This window comes from Phaseolus vulgaris, chromosome 7 (assembly GCF_051622355.1).
Source record: "Phaseolus vulgaris cultivar YP4 chromosome 7, ASM5162235v1, whole genome shotgun sequence".
In the NCBI taxonomy this organism is placed as follows: domain Eukaryota; kingdom Viridiplantae; phylum Streptophyta; class Magnoliopsida; order Fabales; family Fabaceae; genus Phaseolus; species Phaseolus vulgaris.
In genome coordinates this window covers 32,607,576-32,624,939 of record NC_143504.1, presented here as the reverse complement: position 1 = coordinate 32,624,939, position 17,364 = coordinate 32,607,576, and the positions used below count along the sequence as shown (strand labels likewise).

The following is a 17,364-nucleotide window of genomic DNA, read 5'->3' as shown; positions in this document are numbered from 1 at the left end:
GTTTATTTGTAATTTCTTTTTGCCTATATTTGTTCTTAGAAAATATAGAGAAATTTAAAGCTAAAACATTAAAAAAAAATTATAGTGTAAAAGTTTATTTATATTTCTAGCAACAGTTAATATTTATCCTTTTTATGTGAAGACTATTTTACTGTTATCGACTTGTTTTTTTTTTCATATTGTCTTATATTTAAATGACAATTTCTTTCTTCACCTCCACAATTTATTCCTTGGTGTCCAAAAAATTTTCAATTTCAAAATTACTCTTGAACAAAAGGTGCATGATTTTTGTTTTAATTTTATAATTCATAAATCTTTCAAACTCTAAAATTTGAAATGTAATTTTGTATTCTAAATCTAAAGTTCAAAAATATTTTCTTAAGTTAAAAAATCATAAATTTTAGAATTTGAAGCATAATTTTGTATTCTTAATTTTAAAATTTGGAATATATTTTATGGGTTTAAATATACATTCCAAACTTTAAAATTTGAAATAATTTTCAAACTCAGAAAATACATCCCAAATTTTAGAATTTAGAATATAATTTTATATTTTAAATTTCGGACAATATTTTCTTATCTAAATTTTAGAATTAGAAATGCAAAATTGTATTACGAATTTTAGAGTTTAAAATGTATGAATAAAAAAAAAGAAAAAAAGAGATATCAATAAATAAAAAAATGACAAAATTATCATTTCACATTTTATATGAGGTGGGAAAGAAAGCAGGGAAGTAATTGTCTATTTAAATTTATCTACCACATTGGTCATAGTCCCATTAGTCCCTTTAAAACAACTTTCAATGTCGGAGTTAAAAGAAAATCCTAACAGTATAATACTAAAGAAATTGTGCTTCACTAAAGTTTTATATTTTTCATTTACAAATACGTAACATGTCCATGTTAACATTTGAAGCATTAAGATTAGCATTACACTAGATTGTTTGGTAAAATTAACTATTAAAAATAATTATTAAGTTACTTAAAGTTAAGGAAATAATTGATCATTTGAGAACTTGATTGTTTTTTCAGATATATAATTGCAGAAAACTAAAATTTGTTATAAGTTAATATATTGAATTAGAAGCATTTAGTAAAATTAATTTTTAATTTTATAGTAAAATGGTATAAAAGGACATATTTACATATTTTATTGATGAATGTTATCTTTTTATGAACAAAAATACTTTTAGTAATGAGTTCTTACATTTTTTATTTATAGATCAAATATTTCATTAAAATAAATAATACAATAATACAATAATTAGAATAAATTGTATAAGAATTAAAATAAGTAAATAATGCACTAGTTACAAATAATTCAATGAGTATTATACTCTGATTAAATATAAATATTTAGGATTGTAAAATGGCGCTAAAGCTTTATCAGATCAGGCAAATAAATTATCGTGCTTAATTCATACTCAAAACTTAATTTAAACTCTATATTTTACCACTTCTTCTCATTATAACAGTATACAAGACTTGTACCATATCAAACACAAATCTGGTTTGACCCCTAAGAAAAATTTTCTTGATCAGAAAATCCTACAACTCGACAAGTTTTAGAATATGCTTCCACAAACTAAACTACATCGATATGGAAGCAACATACCTTACACCAGAAGTGCTGCTTTTACAAATGGGGTATGTTTTGTTCAAAAGGCTTTATCTTTTGCCGTGCAAAAACAAACCATATAAGCAATAGACATAATATTTTTATTCCTGTTTTCTGCCGTAACTACTAGACATTAATGCCCCACCTAAAGGTAGAAAGAAAGCATTTGACCCTTCAGCCTAGCAGCACATTATTCCTCTGACATTATGGCCACAGTATGCAATGTCAGTGATGTCACTGAAAGAAAGGAAATGGTCATCTACACGGATGATCGTCTTAATTTTAAACAAGGTTCCTTCATGTTGCAGGTAAAGTTCATACACTCCCATAAAGTTGGAGGTTAAAAATCATAGCTATGGCACTATCTTGTCTTTCGTACACTACTACTAAAACCCCACACGGCTTTGCTAATGCGAGAAAAAGTAGCAAAAGAAATGGCAACAATGAAGCATAATTACTGTTATTCGAACAGCATTATTTAATGATGACTTCAAACAATCTGATCCTGGACTTCAGGCAGACAAACAAATGCTGAAATTGCTCTTATGAGCAACAGGATTTAATTTTACAAATAATTTTAAATAAATTACAAATAAACATTTTACTACTTACGCAATGCACACAGCAGCAAGTGCCTTAAGTTAAAGGAAAAAACAAAATGAACATGCTTGTTGGGAGAAACAAGACCACAGTCCCCAGATACATATAAATTAGAAAATGAGAAACTAATCTCACTGAAAATTTCACTGGCTGCCAATCTCCAATTCTGCTTGTCCAGTTACTTTGGTCATATTAATTTCTTCAATATGATTGACCTTGTTTTTTGGGTCACATAAGCCATTCACATCACTCTTAACATCATACTTGTCGGTCTTCAGTGTGTGATGCTTTCTCCTGATACCAGCTCCTTTCTCCTTATCCACTTCAGATACATTAACTGCACCATTGTTGCTCTTTTGTCGACCCAGCTTTGGAGATTTTGCTCGTGTGCCTGGTAGCTGACCCAGACATAATACTCAACTTTTGTCAAGCCCAGAAGTTGAAAATATGTCTATGTAATTAGATCTTTCACATTTATAATGAGCAGTTATTCAGCGACTGTTGAAATTTGGTTTTAGAGCTTAACATGAACACTACAAAGTTTTTTTTAACTGAGCCTCATACATGATATTATTACATGTACAAGAACAGTACATACCTTCTTCAGTTCAACCTTGGGAGGAGGCCCCTCATGGTAAAAGCTAGGCATAGGGCTTGCTTTAAAAGTTAAACTCTTTCTTAGCTGCTTGATAGCTTCCTCCGTCTCTTCCTTAAATGTTTAGAAATTGTTGAAGGAATTGGAGTGAGAAAATAAACTTATGTGCTTAAAGAAAGAAGTAGATATATGGCAATGTATTCCCAAATTTTGAATATACAAGATAAAGTATTGCACCTTGGTCCTTGCTTCACTTTGATTCTTCTCAGCTTCCATTGCTTGGTGTTTTTCCTCCAATTTTGAATAAAACTATGGAAGGTACCATGCACAAATCAATAGGAAACCTATCCAAACAAATCTAACTAATATACAGGTTGTTACCTCCTTCCTTTTTTCTGCACGTTCAGTGGACCGAAACACAGGAGCAGAGGAAACAGTTGCCCTGGAATTGATTGACCGCACAGAAGTTCCAGTTCTTTACATGGTCAAGGAGTAGTAGAAATTTCAAATTCTAAAAGGAAGTAGACCCATTGCCAAAGTAAGAAAAAGATGACATAAGAATTCGATACTTCAAATAAAACATTTTTAAGAGGATACATTGAAACTACGGAGCAAGCATCATCCTCATCAGGATGCTTCTTGTTATCAGGTTGCAATGGCTTTCTTGAAACTAAAGGAGATTTCAACTGCATGGTGAAAAGCAAAGAAAATAGAAGATTCAATACTAACTGTGAATAAATAGTAACAAGACAAAAATTAACCATAAACAGTTTACCAATAACTTGGTCAAATCAAATTTCATTTCATTTAATTGCAATATTATAGCAATCCTTATAAGATACCAATCTGAAGAACCTCTTAATGGGATAGGCGTCAAAAGTTTAAGTTGGCTGGTTCTGAATTTATTATGAACATACAAGAGATGATATATAAACCTAAAAAGTTTTTCTTCCCTGATGATATACTTAAGGCACATCAGAATAATTAAAGGAGTGAATAATTTAACATTAGCATATACCTGATTCTGTTTAAAAATATTGGGAGATAACACGTTTCTTTTATTTGAAGATTTTCTCTCATTATTTCCCTTGTTGTCTTCTTCAAAAGCAGGACGAGTTCCAACTGAAGCACGCTTCTCGGTTGCTAAGGAAAATGGCTGTGGAACCGTGGGCTTGATTTGGGCACTGCCTGTACACCTGCTATGAATATTTCCAGCAGGAGGTCTTGATCCATTCTTCACAGCGTCTCGTGGCTTGTGTTTACCCCTTGTTTTGTGGGATTTAAAACTTCTCTCGCTGAGAACATCCTCGGAATCTGAGGTTAACTTCTCACATTTTTTAAGATTAATGACATCAGAGACCTTAACAGAAACTTCTGTAGTGCATTCCTTCACTTCATACTCCTTTGCACTCTCCTCTGAACTATGATGTTCAGTTGTCTCGTTGATTTGTCCATAAGACTCTGTAATATTGTGACGTTCACCTCCAGCTTCATTATCCGAATCATGGGAAATGTCATCTGAATAGACTACAACATGATCTGGCTCCTTGATGATACAAATATCTGTATCTTCTATTCCCATTGCACTATAGCAAAGAAATGTGAAAACTAAATAAATTGAATTCGCTGAAATATCACAAATCATCAGGATAGTTTGTTTTACAGTTCTCTATTCCTATTTGACATACATAACAGAAAAATAAGTACATACATAATCGAGAAGGAGTGAAATCGGGATGTACTTATTCAGTGGTAGCCCCATACATTACTTTTTAGATAATGTAGATCAAACAATTGACTCCAAAGAAAATTGTTTAAATCTTATTTGCAATCTGCTAAGATAGATTAAATACTCCTGCTCTAACTTCTATTGAAATGTTTAAAAAAAAATGTTTATAAAAGAATTATTGGTGTTTTTGCAACAAAGACATACAAAAAAGAACAATATTTATCAGTTTTCCCAAGGCACCAAAAATTTGAGGTCAGCCTGAACCTATTTTGGGTAGAAAGATAAGAAAATTTAACCCACAAAATGTTTGCACTTAACCCTTTCAGCAGAAGCTCTCTCTAAAACAATCAACTTACTTACAACTTGAAGGTTGCAAATTGAAATAAATGCTTCTGAAGGATGCGATTTGAATAATAATTACTTGTTATCAGAATTTCACTTAAACGATTCAACATTACTGTATAAAACTGCAATGATACTATATATTATATAAACTTCCTCCATTGAACCAAAACTCAAGAATAAAAAATAAGAAGTTTATTTAAAACAACAGCGTTAACAGTTCCAAGAAAAAGAAGAAGAAAATCTAGTATAAGAAGGTCTTGTAAAGAAAATGATATTCTAAAACTTCCTTCATGAAATCTGTAATTACAGATTTCTCTGAATTTGCATAGTCTGGAGAAGAATTATCTAGGTGCTATCGAAACTATTGTTCTATCCTGGAAACATTCATTTGAACTATTTTCTCCTCACTACAACCACAATTGAATGACACTCACAATTTAAACACTGTTACAACTAACATGCCTAAATGTACTTATAAATTTAATAAACACAGGGGAATATGAGAATATTCTCCCTATAATCCATAATCGTTGTGTTCAATTACAAAAGGTGAAACCAAGGGGCAGCAGATGATTATTTAAAAACTAAAGAAATGAGCATCACAAGTTTTTTTGTATGTAAGCATATGTGCATTATTTATCATAAATCATATGGAATAGAATCAATTGTCTACCTAATTCCAGGCTTAAAAGCACTCAAGAAAAACTAAAACATGCAAAAGGAAAGCCATCAAATTGGTTGGTGGGTGTCTCCAATCAATGATTAAGACTCTAATATAATTAAAAAATCAACAACTCAACTATATAAAAAACAAGACATCATATGTGCAAGAAAAAAGATGTGTGTTAAGCAAGGAAAATAAGAACAGCCCGGAATATTTTTCTTTTTAAGTGTAACCGCGTAGATCATCCCAAGGAAAAGATGCTGTGGTTTAGAGAAATTAAACTACATTGAATTTTCTCAAACTCCAAAATCAATGAAGAGAATACCTTACATAAATGGTTTTCACCGACAAATTCAATATAAACACACATCACACGTGAAGAGCGTCTATAGTGTATATTTTAAGTTACAACAAAAATGGTAAAGTTAAAATCTCGATGGATACATTATTTTTCCAAAACTGGATCAAAACATGCAAAGATATAGGTGCAAAATGCTTCCAGGAAAAGAACCAAAACCCAAAACAGAAGGGAAAAAACTCACACTTTGAATTATCTATACTTTGCAATAGAAAAACAATAAAGAAAAAGTGAATTCCAAAATTCAACAAGTAAACAGATTTGCCTTCTTCTTCCTCAGCTACATTAGACATTTCCTCAACAAGTAACCAAACCTTCACTTAATTTTTTTTCCCATCAACCAAACAGAACCCAATTTCAAAAAATCAACCCAAAGGGTCAATGACCCAGAAAATTATAAAAGAAATAATTGAACAGCCCATTAAACTAAGTAATAAAACAAAATAAAAAAGACACAGAAACAAGGATTAGGAGGATCTGAGAAAGAAAATATGTGCAGTTTAATGAATAGGAATGGAAAAAGAGTGCAGAATGACTCACATTTTGAGTTGGATCTGGAAAGAAAAAATGCAACTGTGTTGGTGAGTTGTGTTTTTGAGTTTGAGTTTATGCCTGAATTTTGTCCTGTACTATGTGTGTTGTGTTGTGGCGTGTTTATATGAGCCCCGTCGGTCACTCGCCGTTTCTTAACGGTGTTAAATGTGGTCTTTCCAATTTTGAATTTGGATTCTTGTACTGAACAATTGTTGTAAATAATTTTTTTCTTTAGTCATGGATAAAATTATTCTACCAAATACTTTTTGTCTTCACTTCTCTTTTTCCTTTTTTTTCTTAAAATAATTGATAGTGCAATGTTTAATCAAATAGACAAATACTTTTTGTCTTCACTTCTCTTTTTCCTTTTTTTTCTTATCTTAAAATAATTGATAGTGCAATGTTTAATCAAATAGACAAATACCCTCTCGTTTTTGTCTTTATAATTGGATATTTAGATATTTGTGTACAGATACATGATTGCGTGTTTAGGGTCTTTTCTTTTCTCTTTCTTTACAACAAAACTTTATCATTCATACACTTTTGCATACACCTTTTTTAAGTCATTTCTTATCAAAAATTACTGAATGTTTCAAAAGTTCACAACTTTATTTTGAATTTAAATCAAACTGTTTTGTAAAATTAAGTTTAGAAAACTTTTTTTTTCTTCAATCTATTGTTAACCCAAATTTTACCTATATAGGAATTATTAGAATAGTAGAAATTTGATTTTCCGCCGTGTAAAAAATTACAATTTTAAATAAATAAAATTTACAAAAATAAATAAGTCTTACCCTTTAAATAAGACTTTAGATATAACTTTCAAGTGGAAAAAAGTCTAAAATCACATATATAAAATACAACTTCTACTCTAAAATCTCTCATAAAATACGACTTGCTATTTTTATAAAAAAAAAAAACTCAATCATAATTTTCAAATAAAAATACAATATCTGAAATTACCTGAGTAGAAATTTTGTTATTCATTACCTGAAATTAGAAGAAGAAAAAAAAAAGAATTCTTTTTAAATTAATTTTACATGGATACTATATTTCATTTTTTTACTAAAAGGGAATAAACCTAATTGAAAACCAAATAAAAAATAATACTTTTAAATGAACGTTAAATCACCCAATTAAAAACCGAACACTACCTTAGGATTTAAAATGTGTTTTTTTTCAAAGGCAACAAAATGACTTTAGGTTTATTACTAAAATCAAGATTAGGAGTGTAGATAGAGTATAAATCAAACAAAAAAATGGGAAGTTTAAAATCACGTTTCACAGGTGCATAAGAAAACTCTTCAATAATCAATATGGATGGTCCCCTATTAAATAAAATTTTTAATCTCTACTATAAGTTTTTTTTTCTAAAAAAATGGTTAATTATATATAAACAAGGCATGCACAAGTCACACTCATATATAGAATTGAATTATAACGTCTATAATCGGATTTCCTTAGATACGTATTACAAAGTTTTATTCATTACTAAACGAGTATATTCTACTAATGAATGATGCCATGAATCCTAGAATATCCACTATAAGAAGAGTTCTATTTAGTCATCATTTGCACTTAAGGATTGGTCTCACGGTTAAATTTGTATATATATCTGGTTCTTAATACTAAAAATGGAAAGTATATGTGTGTATAAAATTTACCTAAGATAAATCACATAAATTGCCTAATAAGATAAACTACATAAAGACACAAATTCAAGATATAGAGAAAGTCCTCAACAATTGAAAATTAACAGTTCAATTAAAAAGGTTTCACTTCAGTTAATTTTTTAATATACTCAATTATTGAAAAACATTTGTATCATAATGTTTATAAATAAAAATTTAAATATAAATGAATTCTTAGAATTTGAGTTTCTAACTCAACTTCAGGTGAAAGTGGTGTATCATTATTAGTCATATTACTAATTACTTGTAAGGGTAAGATTTTCAACACATACCCCCTTGTGCCAGCCAAAGTTTGGAAAATTTAAATATGAAATTCAAAGGACTAAACATTTATAGCTATGGTTTGGTTTCTATCTTAGAATTTATATTTAAATCGAGCTCAATTCCAAAAAGCAGTTTAAAGAGTCATTTGTGGTGTCTGTATACACTTTTTAAACCAGGTTTGTATTATTTGTTCATAAATAAATAGGAGTAGTTATAATCTGGTTGATGATACAAAATACTAATTAAATTTGCCAGTGAGAATCACTAAATCATGATGGTAATGTCTTTGCAGAAAAGCAATTAGAGAAAAGACATCCCATCTAATGCATTGCTTAGATCCTATCCATGACTGTTCCTGCTTAACCCCTCGAAAAATGCCCAACACCCTCCCATCCTTTATTAAATTCTTAATAATTCATTCAAAGCCCACCACATGTTCATACTAACCGAAAACATATTAGTGTGGACTTGAAAAAAAATTGAACTTGAAGATGTTACTCTTAGAATTTGAGTTCAACTAGGATTCTTGAATTTCGTCTTCAGTCCTACATCATTTGCAAATTAAATTTTTTTAACAACTAGTGCACATAAGGGACAGAAAATTTGAATTTCGTGGCTATGGTTTTTTCAAACGAAAGCTTGAAGCTTCATCTAAGCATATTCATGAAAAAGGAGCAGAGCTTTCCTGGGAAGTGCATGTTTGTTCTAAAGTATGAAAGGGTTGGCCAAGATTGTATGTCCTGTCCCAGCAACTGTTAGGTTAGCATTGCTTTTTCATTAGGGAAGTGCGTGCATTACATTCTTTAAACATTAACAATACAATTCACATACAACTTCATCAAATAGAAAATGATGGACACTGAAAAAGCAACCGATTTTAGTTAAAATCGTAGCTAGATTTTCATAAGAAAAAAATTTCATTCATTTGTTTAGCTAGAAACTTGACATAAAGAAATAACGGGCAAGTGTACACTTCAGCATTCATATCTAGAGGTAATTTGTTAGTTAAAATTGCTTTTACCGTGTTGTCTGTTGAAAAGTCATTATTATAAGAACAGTAAAGGCTACATTAAAAAACAATGGTTTATAGGTCAAATGAAATCACAGTCTAAGCCAAGTGAAGTACAAAATAGTAGGTATAAACCTACCCTGTCAAGATTGAGTTTGAGTCATAATTTGAGAGTCAAGAATGAGCGGTTTGCTCCTTTGAATCTCTCCATAGTTTAAGCAATAAACATAGGCATGAGCAAACTACCCATCTGGAGCATGCCAACTAAAATTCATCCTAACTTTACTAACTTCCTTCTTCTTCAGGAAGATCTTACAACTCACAATATCATTTTCCCACTCAAAGGATCCATGAAGGGCTATTCCAACTACCAAGCTAAAAATATGTATTTTCCCACTTATTTTCTAATCACTTTTATTTATTGAAGCCAGCTGTTTAAACTATGTAATCAGGTGGGATTTTACAATGCAATATGGACAATTGAGAAAAGTAAGATGTCTTTTGTCTACATAAAAAGTGGTCCAACTATTTAAGATTTGAAAAGGCTATTCTGGTTGGGTTATATGCAACTGGATAAGTAGTTACTTTGTCTTTAGAACAGTTTGGTGAAGTAAAATTCACTGCCCTGAGTCCTTCTACAGGCAGGCAGGCAATTATCACTCTACTACAGTAAAATGTGTACTTTTCATACTGAATGGTTCAACCCCTCTTCTTGATAGATAGAGTGGATATTATATCTAAAGTTTTAAATTATTTAATCAGTAGGCTGTAACAGTCTAACAGAAATAAATTACGTGTTTGTTCAACAATGATAGTCCACATGAACTCACTTCTGAAGATGTAACTGACTGGACAATTTAGCTAGGGTGAGCGCCAATACTTTTACACCATTAGACATATCTTGAATGCTTGCAAACTCTTCAGGCTTATGGCTGTACCCTGCATAAGCAAGAAAAAGAATATTTACAAATTATTTTCTTTATGAAGCTCTTAGAAAACAAAAAATTCATATCCCTATTTATCTCCATCAAATTGGAAACTGCAAGGCACTTCCACATGCATGTGAATAGCAACAAGGTTGGGCGGGGTTGGGGATGGGTCTTGTCCTCGCTGCCCCCAGACCTGTATAAACTAATTGTATGATTTAAATTGTCTGTAATTTAACTATTTTTAGTTTGAGACACGCATCTGCATCTTCAAACCCACTTGGCACCCTCCATGTACACAGAGGAAACTCAACCCTGAACCCTCAATATTTGGGTATGGTAGGATGGGGATTAAAGGCTATGACTATGAGCGTTTTTGCCATGTCTAATTTAACATGAAAAAGTTATATGCAATGTTTCTGCTTTCTAGGTTCATTGATTAGATGTTTATTTACATAAGATTAGAGCTCTACTTTTCAATCACTATAGGCGCTTTAAAATAATTAGAGGAGCACAAACTACAGTTTGTTCCCTTTCTTTTAGCTATTGATTGCAGAAAAAATGCTGAAAGTACAAGTGGTTCGCAAAAAGAAAAAGTAAATACCTTTGTAACAAGGAATGAAAATCATGCCCATCGGAGACAGCCTGCAATTAAATAATGGACGTACATGAGCAACAAATATTTAATTCACATAATAGCAAACCCTTTGTAGTGTTCTTGTAACATAACATAATTGGATTAATTTATGTCAATGCATTCGGTCTTTCCAACTGGATCAGTTATTCTACAATGATAAGACTTGAGTCAAACTCATAAGAAATCGAAACTACCTCCAACTAAATATTAAGGTAATGGATTTATAGATCTTCTTTCTTATATGGTGTTCAACTTTCTCATTTCTACTCAATATAGGACTTAGACTCACATTTGGATTCCTAACAATTTCCCCCTCAAGTGTGAGTCCCTTCCACATTGTACATCCCCTCAAGCCAAAGCATTTCTAGCCACGACTACCTCACTAGTGACCCTTACTTGTAGTGTCATTCATCACTAACTATGACACGCTTGCCTGATCCTTTGTCAAGAAGGTTTCGATACAAGGGGAATCCTCACATATACCTAACTCAAAAGTAGATAAGAGATTGGCACCACCTCCAACCCAAAAAAAATGGGTTTATGGCTCATTGTGGGACTTAGACTCATACTTTGATCCCTATCACATAATAAGAAAAGAATATCTTCTAATAGAAAAGCACAACCACAAATAAGAATATAAATTCAAATAATAGCACACAATATATTTCGGCACCTCAAGGCAGGCCTACACCCACAAATATTCAACAAATTATTATTACTCAACCTACAATTTTTCTGACAAAAACTGTAATTGCAAACATTTTTTTGTAACTCTTCTAGCAAAAATTGCAAATTTTCTCATGCAATTTTCTCAATAATATTCTTCCTCTCAGTAATATTCCTCCTCTCAATAATATTCTTCCAAATATATGATATTAAATTAGATTCATACCATACGATAAGCATTGAAACAAGAAAAAAAATACTAGGCCGCAAATCGTAGTAATAATTAGGTCAAGTATTACACTACTACAAGTACAAGACCACCTCAACAAGTTCAAAAACATGACAAAACTCCAAACATAATAAGAATCACAATATTCTACAAAATTAAAATATATACCATTTATATGCAAGTCAAAATTGTGAGAAAATGTTGTGGGTTCAAATAACTTATTGAATCCATTCACTAGCATGCTCAAAACAAGACCTTCTTCTCCTTATTTTTAATTTCCTCCCATTTGGTCACCATTCTGATTTCCATTATGGTCAAGGTTTAGTCCTTGAATAAAGAGATTGTATTAGACTAGTGCATATCCCCAAGCTATGGAAATCACAAAACCTTTAAATGAACCTTTTTCTTAGTTAGATCCTACGGCATTTCAGTATTTGAAAATTTAATAATGGATATTTTGGGTACTTCATACAAAAATAATATCTGCTCAAGTAAAACCAACTGTCATCTTTCTCTCTCTCTCTCTCCAGCATTACCTGGCCATAAACAATGAATCATGATAGGCTCTACTGATCATCAATTTGCTTGTCAGATTTAGTTCTCTTGTTGCAATTTCAACTGCCTTTATGACAGCTTCATCAGAAAGAGCCGGTGGATCCTGATTGATGACTTGAAAGTCAGAGAGCTTGACACCTCGGGTTTTACTTATTTTAATTGCTGATTGATGAATTTTCTCCACCACTTGGTTTCTTCTTTCCTCATCAATGTCTCTTGTGTCTATGACAATACAGAATAATTACAATCTAAATATTTGTATGAAAAACTATAATAAACTAGTAACTGAAATTATCCATACGTAGTGAAGTAAGAGTAAACAATTATCTGTAACAAGCACAAAGAAACAACAATTGTATGTAAAACCAGTTGTAGTTTAACATTCTAAGAATGCATGGTGGTACAACTGAAGTTGTCCCTTAAATACACACCAATTTCTAGGTGAGATTTGCTAGGGATGCTGTTGATTGCTCCAGGATGCAGTTCCAGGATACCTTGTAAAATAACAGAGATTAGTTTAAATGAAAGTTCTAGATTAACCGAGTCACTTCAATAATAACCTACCAACAGTGCCAACAGTATCAATTGATCCAGATTCCAGCACATGCCTCTCCACAGCCAGGGCTAACTCAGAAGCTGCAAGACCAGCATCATTTCTGCTCAAAAGGATATATATAGCGTAATTAAAGCATTAGAGTTTGTCAATTAAGAAATTTCCATTACAAAAGGGATGAAAACAGTGGACTAGAAAATGTAATGGATTCAAAGATAGAATGTTACTATTTGTTCACTCAAAAATCATGGAAAGATATTGAACAACATGAAAATCTGAGAACTATAGAAAGAAGATATCTGCATGTTCAGTTCAAGTTACTGTGTGCCATAATAGAAAAGGATAAGGGTGTAATGTCACAAAATAATATTTGTTTTAAGATGGCAGACACCTGTTAGGCATGAGGACCGCGCCTGCATGGCCACCATTGCCTTCAAATTCAACCTTTAGACTTGCCGGAGCTGCAATGGCAGTAACTATGCCTATAGATATACCTGGGTCAAGAAACATATTACATCTGATTATTGAAGTTATGGCTATTTCAAGGTTATGCTAGCTCCAAGATGTGTGTACCTTCATCTTCCAGAATAGGTCCTTGTTCTATGTGCAGTTCTATAAAAGCAGAATATGTTCCTTTCTTCAAAAATACACTGGATAAGTTGTCTTCATTTTTCCCATACCCAGCAGATCTTGCAGCATCTAGGAAGGATACGTTTTGAATATCAGTTGTTGTCTTTAGAGCATTTGCAAGATCCTCACTCCCAGCCAGTAAGCGGCTGCACAAAGGTAACAAACAAGTGATGAAGCTTGAAGTAGAATATGGAATGTAGCTTGGTTATCAGAATTAGTGAGACAACACGAGAGGATAAAAACGAATTATGGATTTGTTGACAAAAATAGCCACAAATAGGAATCCTATTCGAAGACAGTACATAAATGCAGTTTCTGACCTTCCCAAGCAACCTATCCCAAATCGTGTTGGTTCTTCTGATGTGAATGATATGACTTCCAAGGGTCTTCTAGGTTTAAAACCAGACCTGTGAAGGTTTACAATCAATATCACAAACATCACTACTCCCTACAAAAGTGGATAATGATTGTACATTGCAAGTCTCATCTTGGGAATTTGAATCTTTCATGCATATAAGCAATTACAAGGAATTAGTTATCTGTGGAACATCTCATTTCTCTCCAGTTGTATGAGTTGATATCTCGGTATTTGCCAGAGTATATAACTTGTTCCCGTTTTTTGTAAAAATGGTTTAGAGCCATGATATGTTGGTTAACATCGAGTCATCCACAACACAACAAATCCATTGATACTGTTCTGGTCAAGCATTAACTCATCAAACAACAGAAATATGGAACTAAAGTTATAAAGATTTTAGTAACTTAATAAATAGAAAATATAAGTTAGCTTTGTCTTGATTGAATGTCGTAAGGCCACAATGTTTGAACTTTGAAATTATTGTGCTGAAAGAGATGAGTATCTATTTGAACTAACTTCTGCAGAAGCTAATACAGAACACCAGGACAGTGAAAATACATTAGGAATTAAATGAGCTGAAACTTCCATACATGCTCACTAATTACTGGAAAACAGACAGCAACTAAACATTTTTGTATTCTGAACATTCAATCATGTCCTACATCAGCAATAATAAAATAAAACCTTTTTAGGACTCTGATGGCTTCAATAGCGCCTAAAACACCAACAACTCCATCATATTTTCCAGAGTAAGGTATGGCATCAACGTGCGAACCTGTTGCAACTGCAGGAAGCTCAGGCTCAAGACCATCCCTGCATAAAGCAAGCAAAGGATAAGGTGGTGAGTGTAGTTAGTAAATTACAGGCATACTGCTATTAACATATAGAAGGTTACGAGGTTCACATGAGCTTGATGACCCAGTCAGAGAAAATTATAAAAATACAAATTTTGAGATTACATGTTATTTTAGTTTGTAAGCTTTTGATGAACAATCAGACACTCACCAACGACCAAATATGTTACCAACAGCATCCTCTCTCACTGATAGACCAGCAAGTTCCATCTGGGTTTTTACATACCTACAGATAAAAGACAAGAGTAAAAGTCTATAAAGGCAGACTATGGTCAAGGGCATATATCTTCGTAAGATTGAATAGTTTATTCTTACGTAAACTTAGAAGAAGAAAAAAAAGAACTTGCACCTCCTTTCTGCACTAATATAAATTCACCTTTGCATCAACGCAGTGTTACATCAACACTGTTATTTTACACAATACCACCACCAAAATATACAGCCCAACCATGATAATAAAATTTTAAAAAAATGGAACTTGATCCACATACCTGCGACCTAAAACATCATTGTCAGTGAACAAGACCCTGGTCACTGATGGAGCTGGTGAGTCAGAAAAAGCTGCAAGCTCGTCAATCTAAGAAGAAGACAGAGTTAAAAAGAGTACAAACAATCAACCCTGCCCAAAGACCAAAAACCTCAGTTGGGTAAGTAGAGTAGTACCTGGTTCTGCAGAGCTTGAGCATCAACGGAGAGTGAAGTGAGTTGGAAAGAATGAGGTTCGTGAATTGCGTAGCCAGAAAATTTCTCCATGGTGGCTGTGACAGAAGGGTCATCATACTGGTGTTGCTGAGCAGGGACAGCAGTGAGAGTGAGAAGTAGAAATAGGAGCAGAGAGTGAACCATTTTTTGAGGTATTAATTGGCGTTGCTATCAGCAACCACACCTACCTCATCGGTGGTAATAAAGGATTCCCCTGCACGTGTTCTGTCCATTCACGTGCAGATATCACTCGTGATTCGTGAAAGGGAAGGACACAAGCCCCACAAACCTAATATCCCATCATGATACTCAAATAAACTATCATATTCAGTGTTCAGAAAATAAAAACATAATTGTTTTAAGTAAAAAAATAACATTTTGCTTATTACATATTTTCACAGATGGTTGAATATTTTTGTTTGATTTTCTCTAAAAATTTCTCAAGCCAAAATTTTCAAAATTAAAAGAATAAATGCTTTAATTTTATAAAATAAATATTTTTTGAAACAGTTTGAATAAGGCAACTCGATTTTTTAAATATTTGTTATTCAAAAGTTGTTGAATATTGTTTTCTCATAATAATTGAGATATTTAATAATTTATAAATAAATAAAATTATTGAATGTAAGATCATTGTAAAATATAGAAACTTTGAATGACAAGATATTGAACTAAAATACTGAAAAAATATTGAAAAAAAAAACTAGTTAAAATGACTTTTTTATATATTCCACAAGAATTATGAGAAACAAATTTACATTATTTTTCAAATTTTACATTTTATTATTTTGAAAAATGTATGCCTCTTATCTTCTACTATATGTTTTAATAACTATTCTTTGATTCTTTTCAGTTTTCTTCTTGAAGGCAGATAACTTTTGACAGATTCATTAGTGTAAATAACGCATATTACATCGATTTTAGAAGATATATTAAATCGATTATACTACTAATGGAGATTTTATTTATGTAAAATGTCCATCACATATTACATCAATTGTAAACACCAATACAAAATACCAAAATTTGATTAAAATAATTCAAAAAGAGCACTCATAAGGGACATATTACATTGGTTATAGGCCATAACTGATGTAATATGTGCTCTAGAGTCACATATTTTAATGTACATATTACATCGATTGTTCACATAACCGATGTAATATGTCACCTTTTTTTACAAAATTATTAAAATGTTTTTTTCCCAACCTGTAATTGTGTAATCAAACCAAAATACCAGCAAGATCAATTTCTATATTAGGAAATATAAAATAAGAAGGGACATGTTTGTGAACGTTCTCGACACGGTATTGCGTCCATGCAGAAGTGTTCCTATGCGAGAAGGTCCTCCATGAGATCGGTGAAGACTGTTAGAATGGATGGCTTTAAACTAGAGGGGGGTGAATTGTTTAAAGAGGGTTTTAGCAAACTTTTAAGTCAAGAATGAAATTCTCTCAAGAAAACAATTGATAAAGAATTCAGTTTGCCAAAACAGCAAGCAAAAGCTGCAATACCAGAAAAACAATCGGTTGTTTATATCAGCAAATAATAAACAAAATTGAATTTAAAGAGATTAAGGATAGAGAGATTGCACACAGATGTGTATACTGGTTCACTCTAAACCCAGAGCTACATCCAATCTTCTCAGAAACCCTGAGGAAATCCACTAAGCAACCACACCTTGATCACTTACACAACAACCAAGAAAGTGACCTTGATCACCTCAAGACACACACTCTTCTTGGCCAACACACCAATACTAAGATTGTTGATCTTGATCCCCTCAAGAACACACATCCAATCTCAGCAAACACAGAAACGAAACTTGTTTCACAGAGTACAAGGAT

General features: G+C 32.1%; 2 protein-coding genes across 3 annotated transcripts; both read right to left on the bottom strand.

Annotated features, from left to right (window-relative positions):
* Positions 1 to 2,062: 2,062 nt before the first annotated feature.
* On the bottom strand, positions 2,063 to 6,663 carry LOC137828255 (TPX2 (targeting protein for Xklp2) protein family). Its single transcript, XM_068634738.2, has 7 exons — positions 6,450 to 6,663; positions 3,832 to 4,399; positions 3,411 to 3,499; positions 3,195 to 3,288; positions 3,051 to 3,122; positions 2,817 to 2,927; positions 2,063 to 2,616 (listed from the first exon to the last, which is right to left on the bottom strand). The coding sequence occupies exons 2-7, from the start codon at positions 4,393 to 4,395 to the stop codon at positions 2,362 to 2,364; spliced, it is 1,185 nt and encodes a 394-aa protein (XP_068490839.2). The 5' UTR covers positions 4,396 to 4,399; positions 6,450 to 6,663; the 3' UTR covers positions 2,063 to 2,361.
* Positions 6,664 to 9,044: 2,381 nt separating this feature from the next.
* UAH (ureidoglycolate amidohydrolase) lies at positions 9,045 to 15,849 on the bottom strand. 2 transcript variants are annotated; one of them, XM_090305479.1, is made up of 13 exons: positions 15,479 to 15,788; positions 15,307 to 15,392; positions 14,967 to 15,041; positions 14,646 to 14,774; positions 13,924 to 14,010; positions 13,547 to 13,749; positions 13,365 to 13,467; positions 12,985 to 13,076; positions 12,852 to 12,914; positions 12,402 to 12,642; positions 10,938 to 10,978; positions 10,238 to 10,346; positions 9,045 to 9,138 (listed from the first exon to the last, which is right to left on the bottom strand). In XM_090305479.1, the coding sequence occupies exons 1-13, from the start codon at positions 15,659 to 15,661 to the stop codon at positions 9,060 to 9,062; spliced, it is 1,491 nt and encodes a 496-aa protein (XP_090161605.1). In that variant the 5' UTR covers positions 15,662 to 15,788; the 3' UTR covers positions 9,045 to 9,059. The 2 variants fall into 2 exon arrangements, with proteins under 2 accessions (XP_090161605.1, XP_068490838.1); XM_068634737.1 differs by lacking the exon at positions 9,045 to 9,138 and having other exon boundaries at positions 9,936 to 10,346; positions 15,479 to 15,849.
* Positions 15,850 to 17,364: the final 1,515 nt, after the last annotated feature.

What these genes read in the sequence shown, in the direction of transcription:
- LOC137828255 (XM_068634738.2), bottom strand. Translation starts at nt 4,395, where the DNA reads ATGGGAATAGAAGATACAGATATTTGTATCATCAAGGAGCCAGATCAT. An exon ending in ATATTTTTAAACAGAATCAG is followed by an intron (nt 3,500 to 3,831) that starts GTATATGCTAAT and finishes TTCACCATGCAG; the next exon opens with TTGAAATCTCCTTTAGTTTC. An exon ending in GCTTGCTCCGTAGTTTCAAT is followed by an intron (nt 3,289 to 3,410) that starts GTATCCTCTTAA and finishes GACCATGTAAAG; the next exon opens with AACTGGAACTTCTGTGCGGT.
- UAH (XM_090305479.1), bottom strand. Translation starts at nt 15,661, where the DNA reads ATGGTTCACTCTCTGCTCCTATTTCTACTTCTCACTCTCACTGCTGTC. An exon ending in TGATACTGTTGGCACTGTTG is followed by an intron (nt 12,915 to 12,984) that starts GTAGGTTATTAT and finishes TTATTTTACAAG; the next exon opens with GTATCCTGGAACTGCATCCT. An exon ending in TTTCATTCCTTGTTACAAAG is followed by an intron (nt 10,347 to 10,937) that starts GTATTTACTTTT and finishes TTGCTTATGCAG; the next exon opens with GGTACAGCCATAAGCCTGAA.